The sequence below is a fragment of the Myotis myotis genome, unplaced genomic scaffold (assembly GCF_014108235.1).
Source record: "Myotis myotis isolate mMyoMyo1 unplaced genomic scaffold, mMyoMyo1.p scaffold_m19_p_25, whole genome shotgun sequence".
In the NCBI taxonomy this organism is placed as follows: domain Eukaryota; kingdom Metazoa; phylum Chordata; class Mammalia; order Chiroptera; family Vespertilionidae; genus Myotis; species Myotis myotis.
Window position 1 is genome coordinate 3,473,445 of NW_023416330.1, and position 25,454 is coordinate 3,498,898.

At 44.4% G+C, this 25,454-nt stretch overlaps 1 protein-coding gene across 1 annotated transcript; it reads right to left on the minus strand.

Moving 5' to 3' along the window:
• Window positions 1-1,547: 1,547 nt before the first annotated feature.
• Window positions 1,548-20,761, minus strand: GALNTL5 (polypeptide N-acetylgalactosaminyltransferase like 5). The gene is made up of 8 exons (XM_036356243.1): window positions 20,482-20,761; window positions 19,792-19,912; window positions 17,695-17,861; window positions 14,629-14,751; window positions 13,844-14,093; window positions 11,229-11,346; window positions 7,394-7,543; window positions 1,548-1,718 (listed from the first exon to the last, which is right to left on the minus strand). The coding sequence occupies exons 1-8, from the start codon at window positions 20,759-20,761 to the stop codon at window positions 1,548-1,550; spliced, it is 1,380 nt and encodes a 459-aa protein (XP_036212136.1).
• Between the last annotated feature and the right edge of the window lie 4,693 nt (window positions 20,762-25,454).

Genomic DNA, 25,454 nt, shown 5'->3' on the forward strand with positions numbered 1-25,454 from the left:
AATGATAATGTTGTGCTTATTTTGTACTGCTAGATTGACCTTTTAAAGTCTTTTTTTTTTTTTTGAGAGAGAGACATAACACTTTAATAGATGAAATAAATACTCCATTAAAGTCTTAATCAAGTTCCCCTGGCCATCTGTAATATATGAGCACAGGCTTTTCCCATGTCTTTCTTGCAACAGGATTTGTAGAGTATTTTGCTAAATATGTAACTATAAAGACATTGTAAACGGATTCCTTTTTCTTTACATTGCATTTATTATCTCAGAGAACACAAGCTTCATGAAGGGAGGGGTGTTTGCCGGCTCCATTTCTGCTGCACCCCAGCGCCTAGGAGGGCACCTGGCCTGTGATGACCAGTCAGTCATTGACCGAATGAGCATAATAGATGAGCCCAGTTGTTTATTGCTGTAAAAAACACTTGATGTGCATGGCTCAATGGTTGAGTGTCAACTTATGAACCAGGAAGTCACGGTTGGATCCCTGGTCAGGGCACATGCCCGGATTGTGGGCTTGATTCCCCAGTAGGGGGCGTGCAGGGGGCAGCCGATCAATGATTCTCTCTCATCATTGATGTTTTTAATAATTAAATATATTAATTAAAAAAACAGTTTATGTCTTCGCCAGCATAGGCTATGTTTAGTGGTCCTGCCCTAAGTTTCCCCCACTCCTTTTTACTCCTTTCCATGTATTCCTTCACTTATTTTCTCATTCTCTTTGTCTTTGTGAATTAAATATACTTCACTTTCCCAGCCACCTGCACCAGGGAGAATGCACCAGAGGGAAAAAGGACTTCCCATCGGAGGGAAGTACTTTAGCCATCTGGGAGTGTGTTCACACAGGACAGACTTGGAACCTACCTGCCTCTTCCCCGATCTCAGCTCAACAGTTCTCGAGTCAGTCAGAACAGAGATTATCAACAGGGCCCGCATTAAAGAAGCGTTAGGAGAGCTATAGGCCAGAGTTATAGGAGAAGAGACGTGAAAAAGGCAAAATCAGAAGTGGGGCAGTAGGGCAGTAGGGGTGTCTCCAAGTGACAGGACAGATGGGAACAAATGGGAGCTGGACCGGGACACCCAGGCAAGTGGACTGGACATCAGAAGCTCAGGAATCCAACTAAGCAAGGTGCCAATGCCATTATCGATGTTGGCAGCAAGAAAGGAGTTGAACCAAAGTGGGTATTACCAACCAAGGCTCTCTGTGAGTATCTCTCTGAGAAGACCACTGGGTCAGGCCGTCTTTCTGGAGTAGGAATAGAGTTGGCAAAGGCTCCAAAGGCGACCAGGACCAAGTGAGTTTAGCAAACAATTGGAGAGAATTATGTGATAGAGTCTCAGCTAATTGATAGTGTGCACTTCCAATGTTCAAGGTCTTGCCACCCCAGAAATTTAGTGGCAAATGAGTTACAAGGTATTAAGGACTATCACGAAAGGAGCAAGGACAGCTCTGTTGTAGGCCACTCTGGCTGTATTTCATATAATGTCACGATGTTCCAAACTTGTGCTCTTCTCTATGTTGAAGGCCGAGGGGACTTTTTAACCCTTCATTAATGAAAATTATTTGCTTTCATTTGAAGAGATGTCTCCAGTTCTGGGAAGACAGTATCCAGATACCACTGAAATGACTTGCAGCCCAATCGTCTCCTTAATTCAACACGCTCACTAATGTTTCCATAGGGGATGAATTTCAGATCAGGTCTTCGTAAGAAAAACTGCTCCTACATGGAAATAAAGAGTTTCATTAAACCAAGCTAATCTCTGGTCATCAAATCATGACATCACAAGAACTTTAAAAAAAATTTTTAAAAAAATACCTTCTAACTTCCTCTGCACAGGGACACACACAGAATCGGGGACTTACCCCACATGTATGCACAATATGTGCTATGATAGACCATGGCAGAGGTAGGGTATATCCCCTCTCTCTTACTCTCTCAGTGATACTCAAGGACAAAAATCCCTCACTGCCCCATTCCAATCAGTACTTCCTTGGGCTTAGAAATGGGGACGATGTGGTAGCTAAGGGCAAATAGACTCTGGAGGAAGACAACTGGGTTTAAATGTTAGTCGGTTCTGCTACTTATTAACTAGGTAACCTTGGCCCTTACCCTCATGAGGTTGTTGTGAGGACTGGACACTTTAATACACGCAAAGCCCTGGGGAGATGAAAGCTAGCACATAGCCTCACGTCAGTATGGGCCACTATTATTACCACACCTGTTAGTCTTTTACGCTCTCTGAAGGAAGCACCAAGGATGAATATCTAATGCACTCAACCTGCTTCATATTAAAAGTAGTATTCTAAGTAGACCAAAGCCTCCTTATATTTTCATCTGTGTATTCCCAGTGCCCAGCATGCAGTATAGTAATATTGTAGAATGAGGGGAGCTTGCTTATTTCAATTAGCATATTACGGGCATGCCATGTTGGATTCTCCCAGGGACTCTTGGCCACTGGAGGTCTTTGCCATCTTCTCTTGTCACTGCCTAGTTCCCCAGGCTGGTTGATGCATGGGGTGAGTGAACCTAAGGGTGGGGGAGGGGTGTCATCATTTTGGAGTGAAAACAGAGAAGATCTTAGGCAATATCTCCCTGTTTGGAGACTTCTCTTATCCAATGTCACTCACTAAGGTTTCCAGTGTGCTGTGTCATACAGTCCCTTGAGTATGCCAAACATCATATTCTTTCTAAGTTAGATGAACTTTTTGACACTCTATCTTCTGTGATATTCAGTAAACTCAGTCCTACCTGTGTTCAAGTCGACTACTTAAATCTGTGATCAGAGTTCACAGAAAAGAAATCAACAATCATAGCACATACTTACCAAGAAACTCTAAGCAGTATAATTTAGAGAGTACTTCAGGGGTAGAACTCCGAGCTTAGAAGGCTTTCATTTTACTTCATACTTTTCAGTACTAAGTGCCTTTTTAAAATGAATTATGTTTTACTTTTAAAAAAATGATTTTTTAAAAATCAGGAAATATAATACATGCAAAAAGTTCATAGAACATAAATGTGCAACATAATGGATCATTGAAAGATCAACGTTGGTAATGCTGACTAGGTCAAGAAATAGAACATAACTCGAGTCCCAGAAGCCCCTGGCCTCCCCCTTCCTGGTTGCCATTCTTTCTCTTAGTTTTCAATGCCTTCTTGATTATGGAGTCACTTCTTTGCTTTTCTTTCTAGCTTTGCTATCTAAATATGCATATATAGATTATACGGTTTAATTTTACCCATTTAAACTTATAGAAAAATACACTATATTTTACTGTATTTGGCTGCTTTTGTTCTCCATTATGTCCTTAAGATTTACCTATACCAGTGATGGTGAACCTTTTGAGCTCGGCGTGTCAGCATTTTGAAAAACCCTAACTTAACTCTGGTGCCATGTCACATATAGAAATTTTTTGATATTTGCAACCATAGTAAAACAAAGATTTATATTTTTGATATTTATTTTATATATTTAAATGCCATTTAACAAAGAAAAAGCAACCAAAAAAATGAGTTCATGTGTCACCTCTGACACGCGTGTCATAGGTTCGCCGTCACTGACCTATACTGTTGTATCTACTGTTGGTTAATTTCTGCTACCATAGCAATTAAATATATCACATTTATCCATTCTACTTTTTTTTTTAAATATATTTTATTGATTTTTTACAGAGAGGAAGGGAGAGAGATAGAGAGTTAGAAACATCGATGAGAGAGAAACATCGATCAGCTGCCTCCTGCACACCTCCCACTGGAGATGTGCCCGCAACCCAGGTACATGCCCTTGACCGGAATCGAACCCGGGACCCCCCAGTCCGCAGGCCGACGCTCTATCCACTGAGCCAAACCAGTTTCGGCTATCCATTCTACTTTTGATGAGTATTTGTGCTGTATTCATTTGAGGCTAATAAACAGTGCTGTTTATAAACATTCTTATTATGTGTTCTGGTGCACAAAAGCACGCATTTCTGTAGACTGGAACTGTTGGATCATGGGATATTCATATCTTTTACTTAATATTGCCCATCTGTTTTCTAAAGTGAGCTTGTGATAATAAGCACTCCTGCCATCCGTGTCTGAGAATTCCTGTTGCTTGCTAACACTTGGTCCTGTCAGATTTTAAATGATAAATATCTCCCTGAATTGTTGTTGTTTTTAACCCTCACCCGAGGAAATGTTCTTCATTGATTTTTAGAGAGAGAGGAAGGGAGAGGGAGAGAGAGAGAAGCATCAATGTGAGAGAGAAACATCTATCAGTTGCCTCCCGTACACACCCCAACCAGGGATAGAACCCACAACCTGGGCATGTGCCCCGACTGAGAATTGAATCCGTAATCTTTCAGTGTATGGAATAATGCTCCAACCACTGAGCCACACTGGCCAGGGCTCTGCCTGAGGTTTTCATTCACATTGCCCTGATTGCTAAAAAAAATTGAGTATCATTACTTTTATAACTTTAAATAATAAATTAAAGAAGCATTAGATCAAGACCAGGGCATATAATATCACAGAGAGATTCTTACACGTTTCTACCCGTGTATCTGAAGGGAGGTCTTGGTGAGGTTACTGTCCATGTCTGTTGTGCAGGGATTCTGGATGAACGACTTTTGAATTGAAATGGAGCCACACTACAGTTCTCTGTACGTGCACCCATTTAGATCCTGGCAGAGGCTTACACTTGGGGACATGCACACATGAAGGGGCTTGGCTTTGGTATGAAAAAAAATCTTTGTGTTTTTGTTTGTTTGTTTTGTTTTTAGGTTTCTTTGGTATAGAAATCTTTGGCTGTTTATAGAAAAGATGGAGATCAACATGGCCCTGACCCAGTGGCTCAGTTGGAGCATCATCCCATACACCAAAAGGTTGCAGTTTCTATTCCGGAGCAGGGCACATACGGAAGGCAACCAGTCAATGTTTCTCTCTCACATCAATGTTTCTCTTCTTTTCTTTCTCTCTTCCTACCTCTATAAAATCAATAAACACATGTCCTTGGGTGAGGATTGAAAAAACAAACACAAAAGACTTGTATAGTCCCCAGATCAGCAGCAGCCACATAATTGGGAACTTAGTCGTGGGAGAAGAGATCTAAGAGTTGCCTGTGTGGATGGGAGTAGGGAGAGGTATTTGCTTCAGAGGGGGAGTCCTTGGGGGGAAAGGGGCCAAAAGACCTAAGCTAAACAAACAAAGAAACAAACATATATCTACACTAATAAGAAAAACATGCAAATTGGTGTCACTCTGCTACGCCCACCAGCCAATCAGGATGAGTATACAAATTAACCCAACAAAGATGGCAATTAATTTGCATATGAAGGCACAGAGAGAAGACTGAAGACTCTGCCCGAGGGAAGACTGAAGATGACTGAAGACTGAAGAAGCTTGGCTTCTCTGCTGTGGCCAGAGTGGAGAAGCCTCAAGGCTTGCCTTCTCTGCTGCAGTTGGAGCGAAGGACTGGGTCCTGGGTGCCAGAGGAAAACCAGTGCTGGCATCCACGGGAAGGAAGGCCTATTGCATGAATCTCTTTGTGCAACGGGCCTCTAGTCTAATCTAATAAAAGACAAACATGCAAATTGACCGTACCTTTGCTACACCTTAAGCCATGCTCACCAGCCAATATATGCAAATTAACCCAACCAAGATGGCGACTGGCAGCCACTGAGCTGGAGCAAGCAGGAGGCTTGGTTGCTCCAGTGATGGAGGAAGCCAAGCTTCCCGCCTGCCACGGCCAGCTCTGAGCTCCACTGAAGGCAACAAAGTTTCAATTATAGAAGGTAAATAAATCCCAGAATAAAAAAATGAAAAGATAAAAAGGAGAGGCTGGGAGCTTCCGTTGCCAGGGGGCTTGGCCAGCCTGAAAATGGCCCTCAGCCCCTCACCCAGACTGGCCAAACCTCCATGGAGTGAGGGTTTCCAGTGGGGGGTGCTTAACCAGCCTGCAAACAGCCATCAGCCCCTCACCCAGACTGGCCAGGCACCCCAGTGGGGACCCCCCACCCTAACGGGGTGTGGCCAGCCTGAAAACAGCCATCAGCCCCTCACCCAGGCTGGCCAAACCTCCATGGGGTGAGGGTCCCCACTGTGGGGGGGGGGGCTTAACCAACCTGCAAACAGCCATCAGCTCCTCACCCAGGCTGGCCAGGCACCCCAGTGGCGACCCACACCCTGAAGAGGGTGTGACCAGCTGCAAACACCCATCAGCCCCTCACCCAGGCTGGTCAGGCACCCCAGTGGGGACCCCCACCCTGAAGGGGGTTGGACAGCCTGAAAACACCCATAGGCCCCTCACCCAGGCTCGCTAGGCACCCCAGCAGGACCCCCACCCTGATCTGGGACACCCTTCAGGGCAAACCAGCTGGCCCCCACCCATGCATCAGGCCTCTATCCTATATAATAAAAGGGTAATATGCAAACTGACCCTAACAGCAGAAAGACTGGGAATGACTGGTCACTATGACACACACTGACCACCAGGAGGCAGACACTCAATGCAGAAGCTGCCCCATGGTAGTCAGTGTGCTCCCACAGGGAGAGCTCTGCTCAGCCACAAGCCAGGCGGATGGCTGCCAGTACAGCGGTGATGGTGGGAGCCTCTCCTGCCTCCTCAGCAGCGCTAAGGATGTCCGACTGCAGCTTAGGTCTGCTCCCCACTGGCAAGTGGACATCCCCCGAGTGCTCCCGAGCTGCTAGAAGGATGTCTGACTGCCAGCTTAGGCCCAATCCCCCAGGGAGCGGGCCTAAGCCAGCAGGTGGTCATCCCCCAAGGGGTCCCAGACTGTGAGAGGGCACAGGCTGGGCTGAGGGACACCACCTCCCCCCGCCCCGAGTGCACAAATTTTTGTGCACCAGGCCTCTAGTATATATATAAAAGCCTAATATGCAAAGTGTCCCCTTGGGAGTTCGACAGGGAGACTGAGAGTTCAATCGCTCGCTATGATGTGCGCTGACCATCAGGGGGCAGCACAGAATGAAGGAAGGCCCCGGCTGGTAGCTGGGCAAGGGAGGCCCCTGCCAGCAGCCAGAATAAAGGCCCTGGCCAGCAGCCAGAAGACCTCAATTGGCCCTGATCACCGGCCAGGCCTAGGGACCCTACCTGTGCATGAATTTCGTGCACCAGGCTTCTAGTAAATAAATAAAATACTCCTTGTGTTGGTTGACTCCCTTCTGAGAAACTCAAGTTTCCCTAGAAATTAAAAGTCAGGTGCAAGTGTAGCAACTTTGAATGAACAATTGAGAACAGGATCTGGAGATGAGTGGCTGAGCAGTGGGAGGGATACCGCTAACTTAAGGAAAACAGAGGAAAGAACAAAACTTGCTGTCTGGAAAGGCAGTAGAAGACTTCTGCAGAGCAAGTCCCACTGTGCACATTCATCTGTTCAAAGCACAGATGTATCCTTTACCTTGTATTCATCCAGCCAAACGTGTACCAGTCTGAGGTTGTTATATCTCAGGGCTTTGAGAACTTGGGTTACATTTTGGATAATATTTCTATCAACATGTCCTACTCGAGAGCAGGGCAGTATAAAGAGCTGGCCTCCACACATCCAGATCTAGACATAAGAAAAACAGAAAACATAATCATGTGTGTTTGCTGGTAACAGGCAACTAGTGAATTTTTTTTTACAAACATAACATTAGCTCACGTTTGTTAAGTTTCTTATTTCATTCAATCTTCACAACAACCCTATAATGTTATTATTGTGTTATCCCCATTTTACAGATGGAGGAACTAATATAGAGATTGATTAAGCAGTTTTCCCAGTGACACAGGGCTGGTAAGTAGCAGAGTACAGGAAACCCAGCCCCATCACCAGCATTCTGAATACTAGATGATTCTGCTTCTCTTATATATGACCAATTCTGAGGCTGATTATGTTTGAAGAGTGGCAACAAATTTGTCTTAAAATATTCTCCACAATGGAATAATATGCAGCTGTAAAAAAAAGAAGAATCTCTTACACTTTGACACAGCATGGAGGGACCTGGAGAGTATTGTGCTAAGTGAAATAAGTCAGTCAGAGAACGGTAAGTATCACATGATCTCACCCATATGTGGAATCTAATGAACAAAATTAACTGATGAACAAAGTAGATCCAGAGACATGGAGACATGTAATAGACTGATGAATCTCAGAGGGGAGGTGTGTGTGTGTGTGTGGGGGGGGGGGTGGCAGGAAGAGATTAACCAAAGAACTTAGACGCATTTATGCATAACCCATGGACACAGACAGTAGTGTTGTAGGCCTGGGGGGGGATGCAGAGTGGAGGGATCAAAGGGGGAAAAGGGGACATATGTAATACTTTGAACAATAAAGATACCTTTAAAAAGTTAATATTCTCACCCAGCTGGCATGGCTCAGTGGTTAAGCATCGACCTATGAACCAGGAGGTCATAGTTCAATTCCCGGTCAGGGCACATGCCCGGGTTGTGGGCTAGATCCCCAGTGTGGGGTGTGCAGGAGGCAGCTGATCAGCTGATTTTCTCTCATTATTGATGTTTCTCTCTCTCTCTCTCTCCTCCCTTCCTTTCTGAAATCAATAAAAATATATGAAAAAATGATATTCTCAAACAATATAAGAAAATATTACACTATGTTAACACCAGCGTGGCTTCACAGGGTGTGAAGTGGCAGAGGTCAGCTCTGAGGCCAACGAGGTACAAAGACAGAGTTGACAAGAACAGTCTTGGGAACACTCACGTTAAAGAGATGCCCAGAGGAGGATCTCCCTCTGGGTTTCCCGTGGAGGAAACTGAGCACCATCAGGCCATGGGAGGGGAACCAGAAATGCTGTCCTAAAAGCCAAGAAAACTTCTGGAAAAGACTGGTCTATAGTGCCAAGTGCTGCAGTAACATCAAGTCTAGAGAAGACCAAAAGCCATCCACTAGGGACATCTATAGGAAGCTGGTGACAATTCCTGGGATGATGTCACAGGATGCTGAAGGCCCCATGGTTTACCGGATCGAAGAGGAAGCAAGAAATGAAGAAGTATACACAGGCATAGACTATCTTTTCTCAGGAGGGACAAGGTTACTTCTCTGGGTTAGAGACCACTGCTAGTGTCACGACAGCGCCTTAGCTATTTGTTCGTTTTTCGTTTGTGTATGCAAAACCCAAGGATACCTACCGGATAGGAAGGGGCCATTAGGAATGGGTTGGTTGAAAATATCGAAGCAAGGAGAGTTAATACATTTGAATAATAAGTTAGCGGTTCTTCACTATATGGAGGGAATATAGAGCCAGAAAAAGGAATATACTTACTTTTCAAATATGAAAGTATCATTCACAAAGTTGATTTTAGGGTGAAAGTCCATATACTATATTCTCAGAGCAATGTAATGAAAAGGAATGATCAACCAGACAAATAAAAGTGGCAAAGACATGGGTGTTATAAAACACTGGCTGATCAGAAGGGAAGACACGAGTGGAAACAATCAATGAAAATAACTAACAGGATGCTGCCAATAAGGGCTTGGAAGAAAATATACTGCTCTAGATATTCCTATATTCATAATAAAGTGCCTGAAGGTTTATGAAATAAGTCTGCGCTTAAAATAGCTTTTAAAACAAGTGAATGAAGTAACCAGCCAAAAGAAGGAAGAGGAAGGTAAAATCCAAAACAGAAAAAAATCGTTGGAAATAAAACACAAAAAAGAAATATAATAAACAATTAGTACATGCTAAGATAACATGAAATTCAAAGTGTGACCTCTGCAGATGACTTCATAGAGTATAAAGAACAGATGGCAAAATTTAAACTGGAATGGTAGTGGCTCTCACTTATTAATCAACTCATGTAAATTCATCAATTAGGCTGTTTGCTCCACACCAACTTTTTTGGTTGGGCAAAAAGACAAGATAGAGAAAAGTGAGGGGAAATGTGAAGAGGAGTAATAGTGAGCTCACAGCTTAGTCCTTGATGTACCAGTCCATTATAAAAATCTCTTAGAGCCCTGGCCGGTTTGGCTGAGTGGATGGAGCATCGGCCTGTGGACTCAAGGGTCCCAGGTTTGATTCCGGTCAGGGTCATGTACCTTGGTTGAGGGCACATCCCCAGTGGGGAGTGTGCAGGAGGCAGCTGATCGATGTTTCTCTCTCATCGATGTTTCTAACTCTCTATCCCTCTCCCTTCCTCTCTGTAAAAAATCAATATAATATCTTAAAAAAATCTCTTAGAATTTGGTCAAAAACAAATACGTATGATAAACATACAATAAATGTTTGAATAGTACCTTATATATTTTTTAGACTCTCTTTCTAGGAATATCTACTTTGTACTTTATTCTCTCCCCCAGTTATTTCATTCAATCTCACAAAATTCTGAGAATGGCATTTATATTTATTCCTACTTAACAGGTGAGGAAACTGAGACTAGAAAAATTAATGACTTGCCAAGGACCTTTCAGTGGTAGAGCCAGGACTAATTCTCAGCTCTAATAACACAGGATTTTTTAAAAGTTGAATCTATTTTTAATAATTGAGATATAATTCACACACTACAAGAAATCACTCTTTTAAAGGATGGACTTTCGTGATTTTCAGTATTTCTTCAAGATTGTGCCACCATTGCCATTAATTCCAGAACATTTGTACCTTCCTTAAAGAGACTTGGCACCCACCAGCACTCAGACTCCTTCCTCCAGCCCCTGGCAACCACGAATCTACTTTCTGTTTTAATGGATTCACTTATTCTAGCCATTTCATATGAATGGACTCATAGATATAAGTGGCTTTGTGACTGGCTCCTTCCACTTACCATACTGCTCTCAAGTTTCACCTGTGTGGTAGCAAGTACCCAGGATTCAAGAGTTAGGAGACAACTCAGACACCCTCTCATTTTACAGCCGGAGAAACCAAGACCAAAGATAGTGTATATATTCAGTGGCATCCAGGTCCCCTACCTCCTGATCCTGTGTTATTTCCACCACACTATAACTACCAAGACAATGAGTAGAATGAAAAAGAGATTCCACAATAGGTTGAAATAGTCTATTAATGTGATATGCCATACACTGGAAATAACGTATGGTAGGAAAGTCTGATATTTTATGAAATGTTTTCAATTTTTTGCAAGGAGTCCCACACATTATATATTTCATGGGATACCAGAATGATACCAGATACTCATGTAGAAAAATGGTGTAATTGCCACAGCAGATTACATGACTTAAAGTTTGATTTCACTTTGTATGTACAAAGGTAACTATTAAAAAAACCCCACAAAATCTGAATTACCCTTAGTGAAAGTTCCAAATTTTCTGCACCCCAGAGGTTCATATCCTTGTCGTACTGTCCAATCTCATTAAAATAATGCCGATTTATAGCAAAAATTCCTCCAGACATTGCGGGGGACCTAAAAAGGACACAAGTATTAAGTTGATTCTACAGACTCAGTTAGTATGGATTTGTGCCAAAATTATATTGAATATTAATGATAATACAGTTAAAAACTAGAAAACAACTATATTAACTAATGTCCAAATTTTTAAACATACATTTAAGTATGTAAAATTACTAAGTTAAAACCATAACTACCAAAAAGTAGGCAGTAACATTTACTTAGCTCTTACCAAATTATGCAAGCAATATACAGGGTAGGGTAACAGTAGGTTTACAGTTGTTCATATGGAAAATAATATACTAATCAATAATAATACAAGAATAAACTCTGTGTTTCATGTGCGCAGAACTGTAAACTTATTATTGTCCCACCTGTGTTCTAAATGTTGTCTTGGTCAGCGGGAAAATTATCCTTAGACTGCGAGTTTCCTATGGGGATGAAGACTGAATTGGGTAGTGAGTTCAGAAATCCCCCTCACTAAGGGCATTAAGGGCGGCAATTCTGACTTCAAGGAAAAACCATCACATTATAAAGCATTTTTTTTCCTTTGTCCATCAAAGCAGGACCCATAAATACAAAATTAAATAGTTTGAAAGAAATTACATGGGCCCAGCCGGCTTGCCTCAGTGGTTGAGCGTCGACCTATGCACCAGGAGGTCACGGTTTGATTCCCTATCAGGGCACAAGCCTGGATTGCAGGCTTGATCCCCAGTGTAGGGCGTGCAGGAGACAGCTGATCAATGATTCTCTCTCATTATTGATGTTTCTGTCTCTCTCTCCCTCTCTCTTCCTCTCCGAAATTAATAAAAATATTTTAAAAAAGTATTTACATGTTCATTCATTCATTCAAAAAACTACCTATTTAAAAAACAACTATCTATTAAGCAGCTTTAACATGTTAGGGATAAATTAGTGAGTCAACAGGCGAAGGTGAGAGTAGGGATACCAGGTAGAGGTTGCTGCAGTGGTCCCAGAGAAAGACAGTGGAATCTTGGATAAGGGTATAGCAAAGAAGGTGGTGAGATGTGGTCAAATTCTTGATATATTTTGAAGATGGAGCCAGCAGATTTGCTTATCATGGAATGTGGGGTGTTGGGAGGAAAAGAGTCACCATTGGCTCTAACGTTTTAGGCCTGGGTACTTGAAAGACAGACTTGCAGGGCACTGAGATGGGGAATGCTGTAGGTGGGGCAGGGTTTTGGTGGGAAGATTCTTTTGGGACGTGTTTGAGATGTGTGTTCGGCATTCAAGTAGAGAGCCCAGTAATGGTAGGATAGTTGGAGAGATGCATTTGGCATTCTGAGAGAGGTCAGGGCTGGAGACATAACTAATGGGCATCGTCAGTATAGGAGGATGAGATTCACTCTGAGGAGGGAGGGGGGAAGTGGAGAAGAGGACACGGGACCCAGACATGGACACCTCAACAGTGAGAGGTGGGAGAGAAGAGGCGGATTCGGCCGAGACGATGGGAAGGAGTGACAGTGAGGTGGGAGGAAGACCAGGAGGCCGTGGTTGTCAGGAGCCCAAGGGAAGCGTGCACGTACAAGAGGAGGAAGGGAGAGCTCAGCAGGCAGAGCAAGTGAGATGAGGACTGAGAACTGGACACTGGATTTAACAATGGGAAGGCCGTTGACAAGTTTTGGTTTTTTTGCTGGGGGAAGGGGGGGAAACAAGGCAAAGCCTGATTAAAGTGAGTTTAAGAGACAAGAGTTAATAGAGGCAAAGATCAAGGACTTGCTAGGCTATAGTGTTAGAAAATTTACTCATGTGGCTTGTAAAACAAAGAGGTTTAAGGTAAAAGAAGAGAAGTGAGCTTGGCGTCAAAAATTATCAGTAAATATGGAAAGGGGCCTGGAGGCAGTCTCTGCAGAAATAGCCTCATCGATGCAGTTAAAAGTCACAATATTCAAATCATTCTCACAGTTAGAGGTTTCCCAGACCAATAATCTAGGAAAACCATAGCTCAGTTCTCCCAGCTTCTTTAGAACCTTCCCCGAACCTCCTCTCTAACCTGCAGTCCCCTGCTCCCTCTGCACATCTGTAGTGGATGCTGTCCCACATTTTGGTACAACAAATGTGTCCAGTTTCCCAGACCATGTTCATCTCAACCGATAGAAGCCCCTGGATACATATTTTAGAAACAAATGTGGCCTGTGGCAGAGACATCTACTTTTTTCTATCCACAGAGCTGGCATTTTGTTCATTGATCAGCGTATACAAATTGCTACTGAGAGCCAAGTCCACATTCTAAAGATGGATCTTTGAGGCCAGAGGGATACTAACCACAGAGGTGTGGTGAACTGGGGTGACATGCTCATTTTCAGTGGAAGGAATTTAAAACCTACTCAATTCTATTATTATAGACTTCTAGAAACAAGATAAATAACAAAATATCATGAAGCTCAAGAAATTGAAGAAATAATCTCTGAAGGCTTCTTTCCCCCACCCCCACCCCACCCCAGGTACCAATACACATCTGCCATTTCCCCGTAACCTGAAGAAGTCTCACCGGATGGGTGTGGTGGGTCCTTCTGGTCCATCCATCTCATAAGAGAAAACAGTGTCCCATACAAATCGCAGATGCCAGTTGAAAGCTCCTCTTACAATAGGAGCGGGATAGTAGTTCAGTGTCAGGTGGTCAATGGAATCCACCATGGGACACACCACCATTTTGCGGTCCTTGGCGATGGCGGCCAGCAAGGGCTCCAGCCAGACTCTGTTCACTTCACAGTGGCTGTCCAGGAACACCAGCACGTCCCCTGGGGAGGCAGGAACAGGCTCGTGTTCACCATGTGGATGAAATACCTCACAACCCAAGCCAAAGCCCAACACAACCAGTTTGTGGAATATTTGCTGTGTGTTTGTCTCTCAAGGTGCTTTCAATCCCATTGGGGGGAGAGAACAGACACATATTTTGTACCAAAATGTGGGACATCATCCTCTACAGATGTGCAGAGGGAGCAGGGGACTGCGGGTGAGAGAGTAGGCTTGGGGAAGATTCTAAAGAAGCTGGGAGAACTGAGCCAGCCTTTGATTAAAAATATTTTTTATCTGGGCTTTGACCACTCAGCTCAAATGAGCTGACATCGCCTACTTATTTGAAATAACAAATGGATGTTTTAAAGCAACATGCTTTCAGTCAAAAGAAAATTAAATTCTCATGAGACTCAAATACAGGTCCAGGCTCTGTTTAGGCGCATGGAGATGTGGAGGGCCTCTGGGGGGAGGGGGGGGTTTTCTTTGCTGGGGGATGGGGGCCGGAAAGGCCTCATGTCCCCAGGGAAGTGTTCATACCTGAAGCGTGCGCCGCTCCAATCAGCCTGGCGCGAATCAGCCCCTCTCTCTTTGTGGTTCTTAATACTTTAATCTTTCCCCGAAACATTTCCAGGTGATAGTCTAGTTTTTCTTTCAAATCATCTGAGGGGAAACAAGTGCAAGACTTTGACAATGTGTAAACAATCACTGCAGAAATGAAAACAGCTGAGCACAGTTTTGATTGATTCCTAAAAACTATGGTAATCCAAGAGGTTCTCAGTTGGAAGGAAAATGTTATTCTATGTGAGGAAGAGAAGGAAGAGCATTTCAGCACTGAAGTCAGCTGTAAATATCCTTTTGCTCCTAGTGAAATAGCTCTATTTCAATAAATCACTCTGACAATTTTAATTGAAGCACGAGTTACGGTGTTTTGGAGCAGTCTGGCTTCACTTACAACTGCGCTTCTACCTGGGTGGTAACTCTTACCCAAGTTATCAAACCAGTTGAGTCTCAGTTCCCTCGGTACCTAACATCACTCAATATTTAGAGCAGTGGTTCTCAACCGTGGCTGCACATTAGAATCACCTGGGAATCTTTTTTAAAATCCTGATTTCTGGGCCTCATCCTCTGGAAATTCTGTTTCTTTGTTACTAATGTTGTGGCCCCACCCTATAACAAAGAAACAGAATTTCCAGAGGACGAGGCCCAGAAATTAGGATTTTAAAAAGATTCCCAGGTGATTCTAATGTGCAGCCAAGGTTGAGAACCACTGATTTAGAGGTTAATGTGATGATGATAACGGAGGCTGGGCTCAGGTGAGATGGATACAGATGCCTCAGAGACTAAATTCCTAATCCTAGAAATCTGGACCAGGAGGTGGGGATCAATGGACGCAGGTTCATTGTCATCTTGGAGAAGGAGGGATCTCCTTCCAGGTCTTTAAACAGAGGCCAGGGCCCTGCTCAGAGGCCCTTGCGAGGCAGGGGCAGCAGCTGGGCTCAGATGTCAGCAAACACCTGTCTGCCCTCCCGGACACAGAAGTCTGGGGGTTAGACTGAGGGGGAAATGGGCATTCAGCAGTAATTGCTGACATGGAGCAGAGGGCCTGCGTTCCTAGGAGACAGGCTTGTTGTTGGCTTATGGTCAACAGGGACCAGGACTCTGCGAAAGGTGGGCGCAGAGGTCAGCTCTGGACATGCCTCTGGTGTAACTCAGTGTGGGCAGATCCCGGGACCCGTCTCCTGCTCCCCAGCTGAGGGAGTCCGTTGGCAGACTACTGGTCAGCTGGGAAAGAAAGGCAAGCTTCAGTTCAAAAAATTCTCCTACCGGTGAAATTGTTGCAAGTGAAAAGCAGGAATATCTCCATCCTGAGTTCCATCAGAACACAGAACACTCCATTTCCTGCATTTTCTGTGCTGAGGTTCTGTGAGAGTCAAAGACTAAGCTCCTTGGTGGGGTGGGTGACTGTGGGTCAAGGAGGACACAGAGAGGTATCTAGGCTGGCACACACCCCAATCTTGGGCATCAGCAGCGATTCACCTCATGCCTACAGAAGGTAGGAGCAGGTCACCAGGTATTCTCTGAACTCATGATGTGGTTCTGCAAGGCTGGGGGTGGTGCCCCATGGTTATCCTGGGACTGGATCTCCACCGCACAACCCGTCCTTCTGGGTGAGAAGGTAGAGAACTCCACAGTCTAGCGGAAGATCCCACCTTATCCCCTGCTCATGGCTTTTCTGGGGACATCTTGCCCAGTATGTGGTAAAATTTGTTGCTCCCTGCTACTGATCTGCTAAGGAATTTGACCATCTCCCCACATTCCCTCCCATGCACAAGACTAGAAATAAACAGTGCTGTGCTGAATAGGAGTGGCTCCTGTAGAAATAACGTCATGTGTGATGGTGCCTGGCCAGAAGGGAAATCCCTAAATGTAGCTGACATTCGCTCGAGTTAGAGTCCACCTCTGAGTTGACACACGTGGAGTTTCTTCCTTTCTGCTCTTCTTCCTACTGTCTGTCCCTTTTTCCCCCAGCCCACAGTGGGTCAGATTCATGGTGATTGGTAAAGAAGCATTGCTTCCATGGGAAATGGACCCCACAGGGACCTGTAGACTCCAATAATTTCTTCAAGGACCTGTAATCTTCACTAATCTGGGTCCTTTGGGCTGGCCTCTGGTTTGTACTTAAGTTGTAAAACAAACAACGAATTTTAAGGGCTAAGCGTAATCAGATTTTTGTACTAGTATCACAGTTCTTTAAACCAGTGAGCAAGCAGGGATAATCACTTACCTGTACTTGGTCCAATTAGAATTCTTTCATGGGAAGAACCTGGATCATGTCTTTCCCCTGCATTAAGCCTGTAAGAGCTCCCCATTTTCTCCAGATAAAATCTGAACAATGCCTTTCCTAAGCGCTTGCCTTTTTATATCTCTGCTTCTATGTCCACCCTTCCCCTCAACTCTACACTCAGACATAAACTACAGAACTATTCCAAACTCACCACATTTTCTCTTGCCTCTGGGCCTTTTTGGTACTATTTCCTCTGCCTAAAGTACTGCTTCCTTCCTGTCCATCTAGATCAGTGGTTCTCAACCTTGGCTGCACATTAGAATCACCTGGGAATCTTTTTAAAATCCTGATTTCTGGGCCTCATCCTCTGGAAATGCTGTTTCTTTGTTATGGGGTGGGGCCACAACATTAGTAACAAAGAAACAGAATTTCCAGAGGATGAGGCCCAGAAATCAGGATTTTAAAAAGATTCCCAGGTGATTCTAATGTGCAGCCACGGTTGAGCACCACTGATCTAGATAATTCCAATTCACCCTTCCAGCCCTCAGTTTAGATGTCACTTCTTCCCGATTGTCATCAATGATCTCTAAAGACCAGGTGGGTGCCCCTACGTTTACCTCATGGAAGCACTAACCACCCAATGTGCCCAATAATGTAAGACCGGCTCTGTTCTTACATCCACCCCAGCGTAGCAATAGCATGTAGCTCAGTGCCTGCCTCAACACCCCCCAAAACTGTTGTGTAGAATAACTCACATGCCACCAGAGATAGCACTGCCTTCCAAGTGGATTAGGTAGACTACTAGTGTTCTGTCTTACCAAATTCGCTCATGTCATCTACCAAAATAATTTCTTCAAGGATCTGGTGTGGAGTGAGGTTCATGACACTGGACACTGTCCGAAACAAGGTGTTGAATTCTTCATTGTGGAAACAAATGACAATGCTGGCAGAAGGTAGCCTGGTTGGGTAGCGTTTTTTAAGACACCTGCAGGCATAGATGAGAGAAAGAAAAATGATTCATGTTTTGGGATTGCAGCTAACCTGGTCTCAAACTATATCACAAAGCTATAGTAACCAAAACAATATGGTATTGGCATAAAAATAGACATGTGGATCAAAGAAACAGAATAGAGTCCAGAAATAAGCCCATGAATATATGCTCAATTAATTTATGACAAAGGAGGCAAGAATATACAATGGGGTAAAGACAGTCTCTTCTATAAATTGTGTTGGGAAAACTGGACAGCCACATGCAAAAGAATGAAACTGGACCACTATCTTACACCATACACAAAAAAATCAATTCAAAATAGATTAAAGACTTGAATTAAGACCAGAAAGCATAAAACTTCTAGAAGAAAACATAGATGGTAAGCTCATTGAGATCAATCTTGGCAATGTTTTTTTGGTTTTGACAAAAATAAGGGCAACAAAAGCAAAAATAAATAAGTTGGACTGCATCAAACTAAAAAGCTCCTGCATTACAAAGGTGAGCCATTAATAAAGTGAAAAGGCAACCTAGTGAATGAGAGAAAATATTTGCAAATCACATACCTGGTAAGGGGCTATATCTAAAATATATAAAGAACTCTCACAACTCAATGGCAAACAAACAATATGATTTGTTAAATGGGCAGAAGATCTGAATAGGTATTGTTGTAAAGAATACATACAGATGGCCAACAGGTACACGAAAAGATGCTCAGCATCTCTAATCATCAGGGAAATGCAGGTCAAAACCAAAATGAGATATCCCCTCACACCTGTTGGAATGGCTGTTATAAAAAAGACAAGGAATAGCAAGTGTCGGCGAGGCTGTGGAGAAAAGGGAGCCCTGGTGCTCAGTGGGTAGGAATGAATTTACATTGGTGCAGCCACTATAGAAAGCAGTATGGAGCTTCCTCAAAAGTTAAAAATAAAGCTGCCACATGGCTCAACAATTCCATTATAGGCACTTATCTGAAGATAACAAAAACACGACCTCGAAAAGCTATCTGCGCCCCATGTTCATTACAGCATTGCTTACAGTAGCCAACACATGGAAACAATCCAGTGTCCACTGGTAGATGAATGGATTAAAAAAAAGCTATAATAAAACCATAAAAAGTTCCATCAAAAAATGGAACCATAAAAGGAAGGAAATCTTGCCATTTGCAACAACATGGATGGACTTTGAGGGCATTATGCTAAGTAGAATAAGTCAGAAAAAGACAAATTCATATAATCTCACTTACATGTGGAATCTAAACAACAACTCCCATATCCCTCCCCGCTTCCCTCCCCGCTTACCCCCCCCCCCACCCCCGCCCCGGGGGCAGGAAAACCAAGCTCATAGATACAGAGAACCGAATGGTGGTTGCCAGAGGCAGAGGGTGGGCGAAAGGAGCAGGCCAAAGGTACAAACTCCCAGTTATAAAGTCAGTCAGTCCTGGGGTGTACAGACAGCATGGTGACTGTAGGTAATACCACTGTATTGCATATTTAAAAGTTGCAAGGAGAGCCTGGCCAGCATGGCTCAGTGTTTGAGCGTCGACCCATGCAACAAGAGGTTGCTGGTTCAATGCCCAGGTTTCCGTCTTGATCCCCAGCAGGGGGTGTGCAGGAGGCAGCCAATCCATGTTGATGTTTCTTTCTCATTGATGTTTCTATCTCTCTTTCCCTCTCCCTTTCTCTCTTTATAAAATCAATGAAAACATATTTAAAAAAATAAAAGTTGCGAGGAGAATTGATCTTAAAAGTTCTCATCACAAGAAAAAAATATATTTTGAAACGATGTATGGTGACTGATGTTAACTAAATTTATTGTGATTATTTTACAATATACACTAATATAAATTCATTATGTTGTACACCTGAAACTAATATAATGTGATATGTCAATTATATTTCAATACAAAAGAAATGGAGAAACATACATTTTATCTCTGGTATCTGGCACATGTCTCTGATTGCCCAAGCTTTTACTGATAATGGTATTAAGTCCATATAGTAAAATCCCATGAAGAAATTCTGGGTCCGAATAGTTAAAATTCTCATCTGTAAGAATAGGTAATTAGAGTCACTAAGTATTGACTTACTACCATCACTTTGATAAAGGGATAACATTTTTTACATATTTTTATTGATTTCAGAGAGGAAGGGAGAGGGAGAGATAGAAACAGCAATGATGAGAGAGAATCATTGATTGGCTGACTCCTGTATGCCCCCTACTGGGGATCGAGCCTGCAATCTGGGCATGTGCCCTTGATTGGAATCGAACCCGGGACCCTTCAGTCCACAGAGCCATCCACTGAGCGAAACCAGCTAGGGCAAAGGGGTGATATTTTTTTAAAACGGGTGATATTTTTAAGTCTACCTATTAAAATTTATTCTTTATGAAAAGCAGAAAGCTACCTAAACAAATATAACAAACTATATTTAAAAATTGTTAAATTCAGGTGCTAAATGTATACACACCTATTCTATTATTTTTTGTATATAGCATATACAAATATTTCATAATTTAAAAATTGAATTGGTCTAAAAGGACAGTCTCTCTTGCAAATATTAAATATATGACATATTTTCCCCTTAAAATGGCTAACAGAGAAATTCAAAATAGTTACCTAATTTAAAAAATGGATGCCATTCTTTAGTTTGATCTTTGTTAGGTCTTTCAGTTCTTACATATTGTCCTGGTATTTGCCTTGAGCGTGGTATTTGCCCTGCGCTGTGGATAGCTTGCTGTTGCAACTTTTTATCAAGTTTCCAAATTGATGCAGGCGCCTGGGTTTTCTTCTGCCAGTTGCTCACATGATCACGGTGAAAATGTACATATAACAGAGCTGACAAGATCCCAAGTGTCAAGGTTCCACAGAGTAAACACAGGACTGTGACATTTCGCATTGTAAATCTAGCATTTTTTAGGGTCCATTCTTAAATTTCCTAAAGCAGAAGGATTTGGGAGAAGCTGTATTAGACATTTCAATGGTTTGTAGGGTCACCTACTTGACTTAAATTCCATTTTCAGCATTTTAAAAACAATCATTTTGCTATCGATGCTTATTATGTATTTTGATAAAATAGTATACTTTCTTCTATTATCAGCAACTCTTAAAACTGATATTCTTAAGATTACATAACATAAAAATGTATAAGATGCTTATAAAACGTACAATATAATTAGAAGTCACTGGTCGATATTCCTGAGCATGGAGTTAATAGAAATAATGTGAAAGGTTTACGCATCAGTCCATCTTGGGGTGATAGTATAGGTATCTATTTTAAAAATCTGATTTAACATCAATCAGGCTGTTAAAAACATAAAAACACAATATCACATGCTGTGTGAATACAATATTCATACAATATTCACAACATGGGGAAAACGGGCAGTGAAAACTGTGGTACCCCCTGAGGGACAGTGAAATGGTGCAACCGAGTTGGTAGCACGGAGTTAGGTTGAATCTGTACATAGGGTACACATCCCTAGGAGTGCACCCTGGGGAGGCTCCCACGAGACATGCATGAGCACAATTCTTTTTTTTTTTTTTAAATATATTTTACTAGAGGCCCGGTGCACAAAAATTTGTGCACTCGGGGGGGAAGGGGGGTCCCTCAGCCCGGCCTGTGCCCTCTCGCAGTCTGAGACCCCTCGGGAGATAACGACCTGCTGGCTTCGGCCTGCTACCGGGTGGCAGAGGGCAGGCCCAATCCCTAGGTGCAGCCCCTGGTCGGGCTCAGAGCAGGGCCGATTGGGGAGTTGAGGGACCGCCCCCTGTCACACTCAAGGCAGGGTCGATAGGGAGGTTGCGGTGCCACCCCCTGTCACACACAGAGCAGGGCCCATCAGGGGGTTGGGGAGCTCCCCCCTGTCACACACAGAGCATGGCTGATCAGAGGGTTGGGGCTCCGCACCCTGTCACACCCAGAGCCCGCAGGGCGATCAGGGGTTTGGTCGCTGCCCCCTGTCACACTGATCCCGGTGCTGGGAGGACTCGCTGCTCCACTGATCCCGGGGCCAGGACGCCTCTCGGCTCCGCTGACCCCTGTCCGGGAGGCCTCTCAGCTCCACTGATCCGGGGGTCCTGAGGCCTCGAGGCTCCGCCGATCCCTGGACAGGAGGCCTCTCGGCTCCGCTGATCCCCTGGGAGGCCTCGTGGCTCCGCTGATCCCGGGGCTGGGAGGCCTCTCGGCTCCGCTGGTAACCGGGGCTGGGTCGCCTCTCAGCTCCGCTGATCGCAGGCCAGGAGGCCTCTCAGCTCCGCTGATCCCGGGGCTGGGAGGCCTCTCAGCTCCGCTGATCCCAGGGTCCTGAGGCCTCTCAGCTCCGCTGATCCCAGGGCCGGGAGGCCTCTCAGCTCCGCTGATCCCAGGGTCCTGAGGCCTCTCAGCTCCGCTGACCCCTGGCCGGGAGGCCTCTCAGCTCCACTGATCCGGGGGTCCTGAGGCCTCGAGGCTCCGCCGATCCCTGGACAGGAGGCCTCTCGGCTCCGCTGATCGCGGGGCTGGGAGGCCTCTCGGCTCCGCTGATCCCAGGGTCCTGAGGCCTCTCGGCTCCGCTGATCGCGGGGCTGGGTCGCCTCTCGGCTCCGCTGATCCGGGGGCCGGGAGGCCTCTCTGCCCTGCCGCTTCAGGGCTGCTTGGCTTCGCTCTGCTTGGAGCCTGAGTATGCAAATTAACTGCCATCTTTTAGCTTCTATAATTGAAACATTGTATCTTTTGGAGTTGTTGCTTCAGGAGCTCAGAGCCCTGCACCTGGAGACAGGGAACCTTGGCTTCCTCCATCGCTGGGGCAACCAAGCCTCCTGTTCTCAGCTGCCTGGCTGCCGGCCGCCATCTTGGCTGACAGTTAATTTGCATATCTCCCTGATTAGCCAATGGGAAGGGTAGCGGTCGTACGCCAATTACCATGTTTCTCTTTTATTAGTGTAGATTGATTTTTTTACAGAGAGGAAGGGAGAGAGATAGTTAGAAACATCGATGAGAGAGAAACATCGATCAGCTACCTCCTGCACATCTCCCACTGGAGATGTGCCCGCAACCCAGGTACATGCCCTTGACCGGAATCGAACCTGGGACCTTTCAGTCTGCAGGCCGACGCTCTATCCACTGAGCCAAACTGGTTTCGGTGAGCACAATTCTTGAAGTCGTGTTTGTGATAGAAACAGGACACTTCTGTTTCTCTCTACAGAAGAACTGGGAAAGGGAGGCTGTTCCATCAGTGCTGGGAATGAACCAGCTGCAGCTCTATGGATTAATATTGTGAAATATCAGAAAACAATGTTTTCCAAAAACAAATAGGGTCTGATGCTACCGATACACATTTGCAAAACATGAGAAGCAGTGCAATTGTTTGTGGCCACACCATATGCAGGAAATAATGGGGGGTTAGGGGGGCGGGAGTGCACGCAACTATACACAGGTTTAGCATAGTGATTGCTCCTGTGGGGGAGGATCCAGGGGAGGACAATGAGAGCTCCTAATGCTTAAAAAAGCACACACACACACACACACACACACACACACCCCACACGCACACACACCCCTCTGAGCCCTGTCTAGGTCACTCAGTTGGTTAGTGCGTTGTCCTGAAATGCCAAGGTTGCAGGTTCAGTCCCGGGTCAGGACACAAATACGAATCAACCAATGAATGCATAACTAAGTAGAACAACAAATCGACGTTTCTCTCTCTCCCTCTCTCGCTCCAAAAATCAAATAATAAAGCTCTGAAGTGGATGTGCCAAAACAATGAAGTTTGACAAATCTTGGTGAGGTGTACCTGGTGTGTGTGGCATTTTTCTCTATATTTCCCTCAGGTTGGAAATACTTCATAATTTATGAGATTAATTATGACTCCTGGCTCTTCTCGTATCTCTACTAGGGATGAAAGTAAAGCTAAAGCCCCAGGCAAAGGAAACGAAAGAGAAAATAACAAACGGGACGACATCAAAATAAACAGCTTCCGCAGCAGAAGCCGCCGCCAACAAAACGAAAGGGGCCCACTGTGCAGGAGAACATATTTGGCAACGATACATCTGATAAAGGGTTAATCCCCAAAACATATAAGGAACTCACACACCTTAACAAAAGGAAGACAGACAATCCAACTGAAGAATGGGCAAAGGACCTAAATAAACACTTGTCCAAAGTGGACATACAGATGGCCAAGAGACATGAAAAATGCTCAAAGTCACTGATCATCTGAGAGATGCAAATTAAAATGACAATGAGTATCACCTCACCTGTCAGAATGGCTACCATCAACAAATCAACAAACGACAAGTGCTGTCGAGGATGTAGAGAAAAGGGAACCCTCGTGCACTGCTGGTGGGAATGCAGGCTGATGCAGCCATTATGGAAAACAGTATGGAGGTTCCTCAAAAAATTAAATATGGAACTGCCATTGACCCAGTGATTCCACTTCTAGGAACATATCCTAAGAAACCTGAAACACCAATCAGAAAGAATGTACGCACCCCTATGGTCATAGCAGCACAGTTTACAATAGCTAAGATCTGGAAACAGCCCAAGTGCCCATCAGTAGACGAATGGATAAAAAGGCTGTGGTACATTTACACCATGGAATACTATGCAGCTGTAAAAAAGAAGGATCTCTTACCCTTTGAGACAGCATGGAGGGACCTGGAGAGTATCATGCTAAGTGAAATAAGTCAGTCAGAGAAAGACAAGTATCACATGACCGCACTCATATGCGGAATCTAAGTAACAAAATAAACTGATGAACAGAGTGGATCCAGAGACATGGAAGCATGGGACAGAGTGCAGAATCTTGGCGGGAAAGTAGGGGAAGGTGGGTGAGTGGGAGGTAATCAACCAAAGACCTTGTATGCTTATATGTGTAACCCATGGACGCAGATAGTGGGGTAGTGAAGGTCTGGGGTGGGGGGTGGGTATGAGCTAGAGGGGGCCAATGGGGGGAAAAGGGGAACAAATGTAATACTTTCAACAAGAAAAATGTAAAAAAATATATAAAACTAAAGCCTTGTCCAGGTGGCTCAGTTGGTTGGAATGTCATCCCATACACCCAAAGGTTGAGGGTTCAATTCCTGGTCAGGGCACATACCTAGGTTGTGGGTTTGAACCTGTTTGGGGTGCATGTGAGAGGCAACCTATGGATGTCTCTCTCACATCGATGTTTCGCTCTGTGTTTCCCTCTCTCTTCCACTTTCTCTAAAAATCAATGGAAAAATATCCTCGGGTGAGGATTAAAAAAATGAAAATAAAAATAATAGTAAAGCTAAAAACCCTCTTGGGGAAAGAATAGATAAAGGACTGTATGAGATTGTAGCACAGGTTTGGAAGACAGAAGGCTATGGACATGTGATAAAGATTTTAGATGGACAGAGGAAATCACAGTCCGAGCGCGTGGTGACAGGACCCTGAGGGGGACCGAGTCCAGCAGATCCCGGAGCAGCTTGGGACATGGAGGTACAGGCATGTCGGCCGACACATGGAGGGGCGGGTTTAGGAAAGGCCATGAGTTCATGTGCAGAACAGTCCATTCTCCCGCCCTGCCCTGCACAGACCCTGCAGACGGAAGCCTGCAGGGGCTGAGAACTGCAGAAGGCAACGTGGG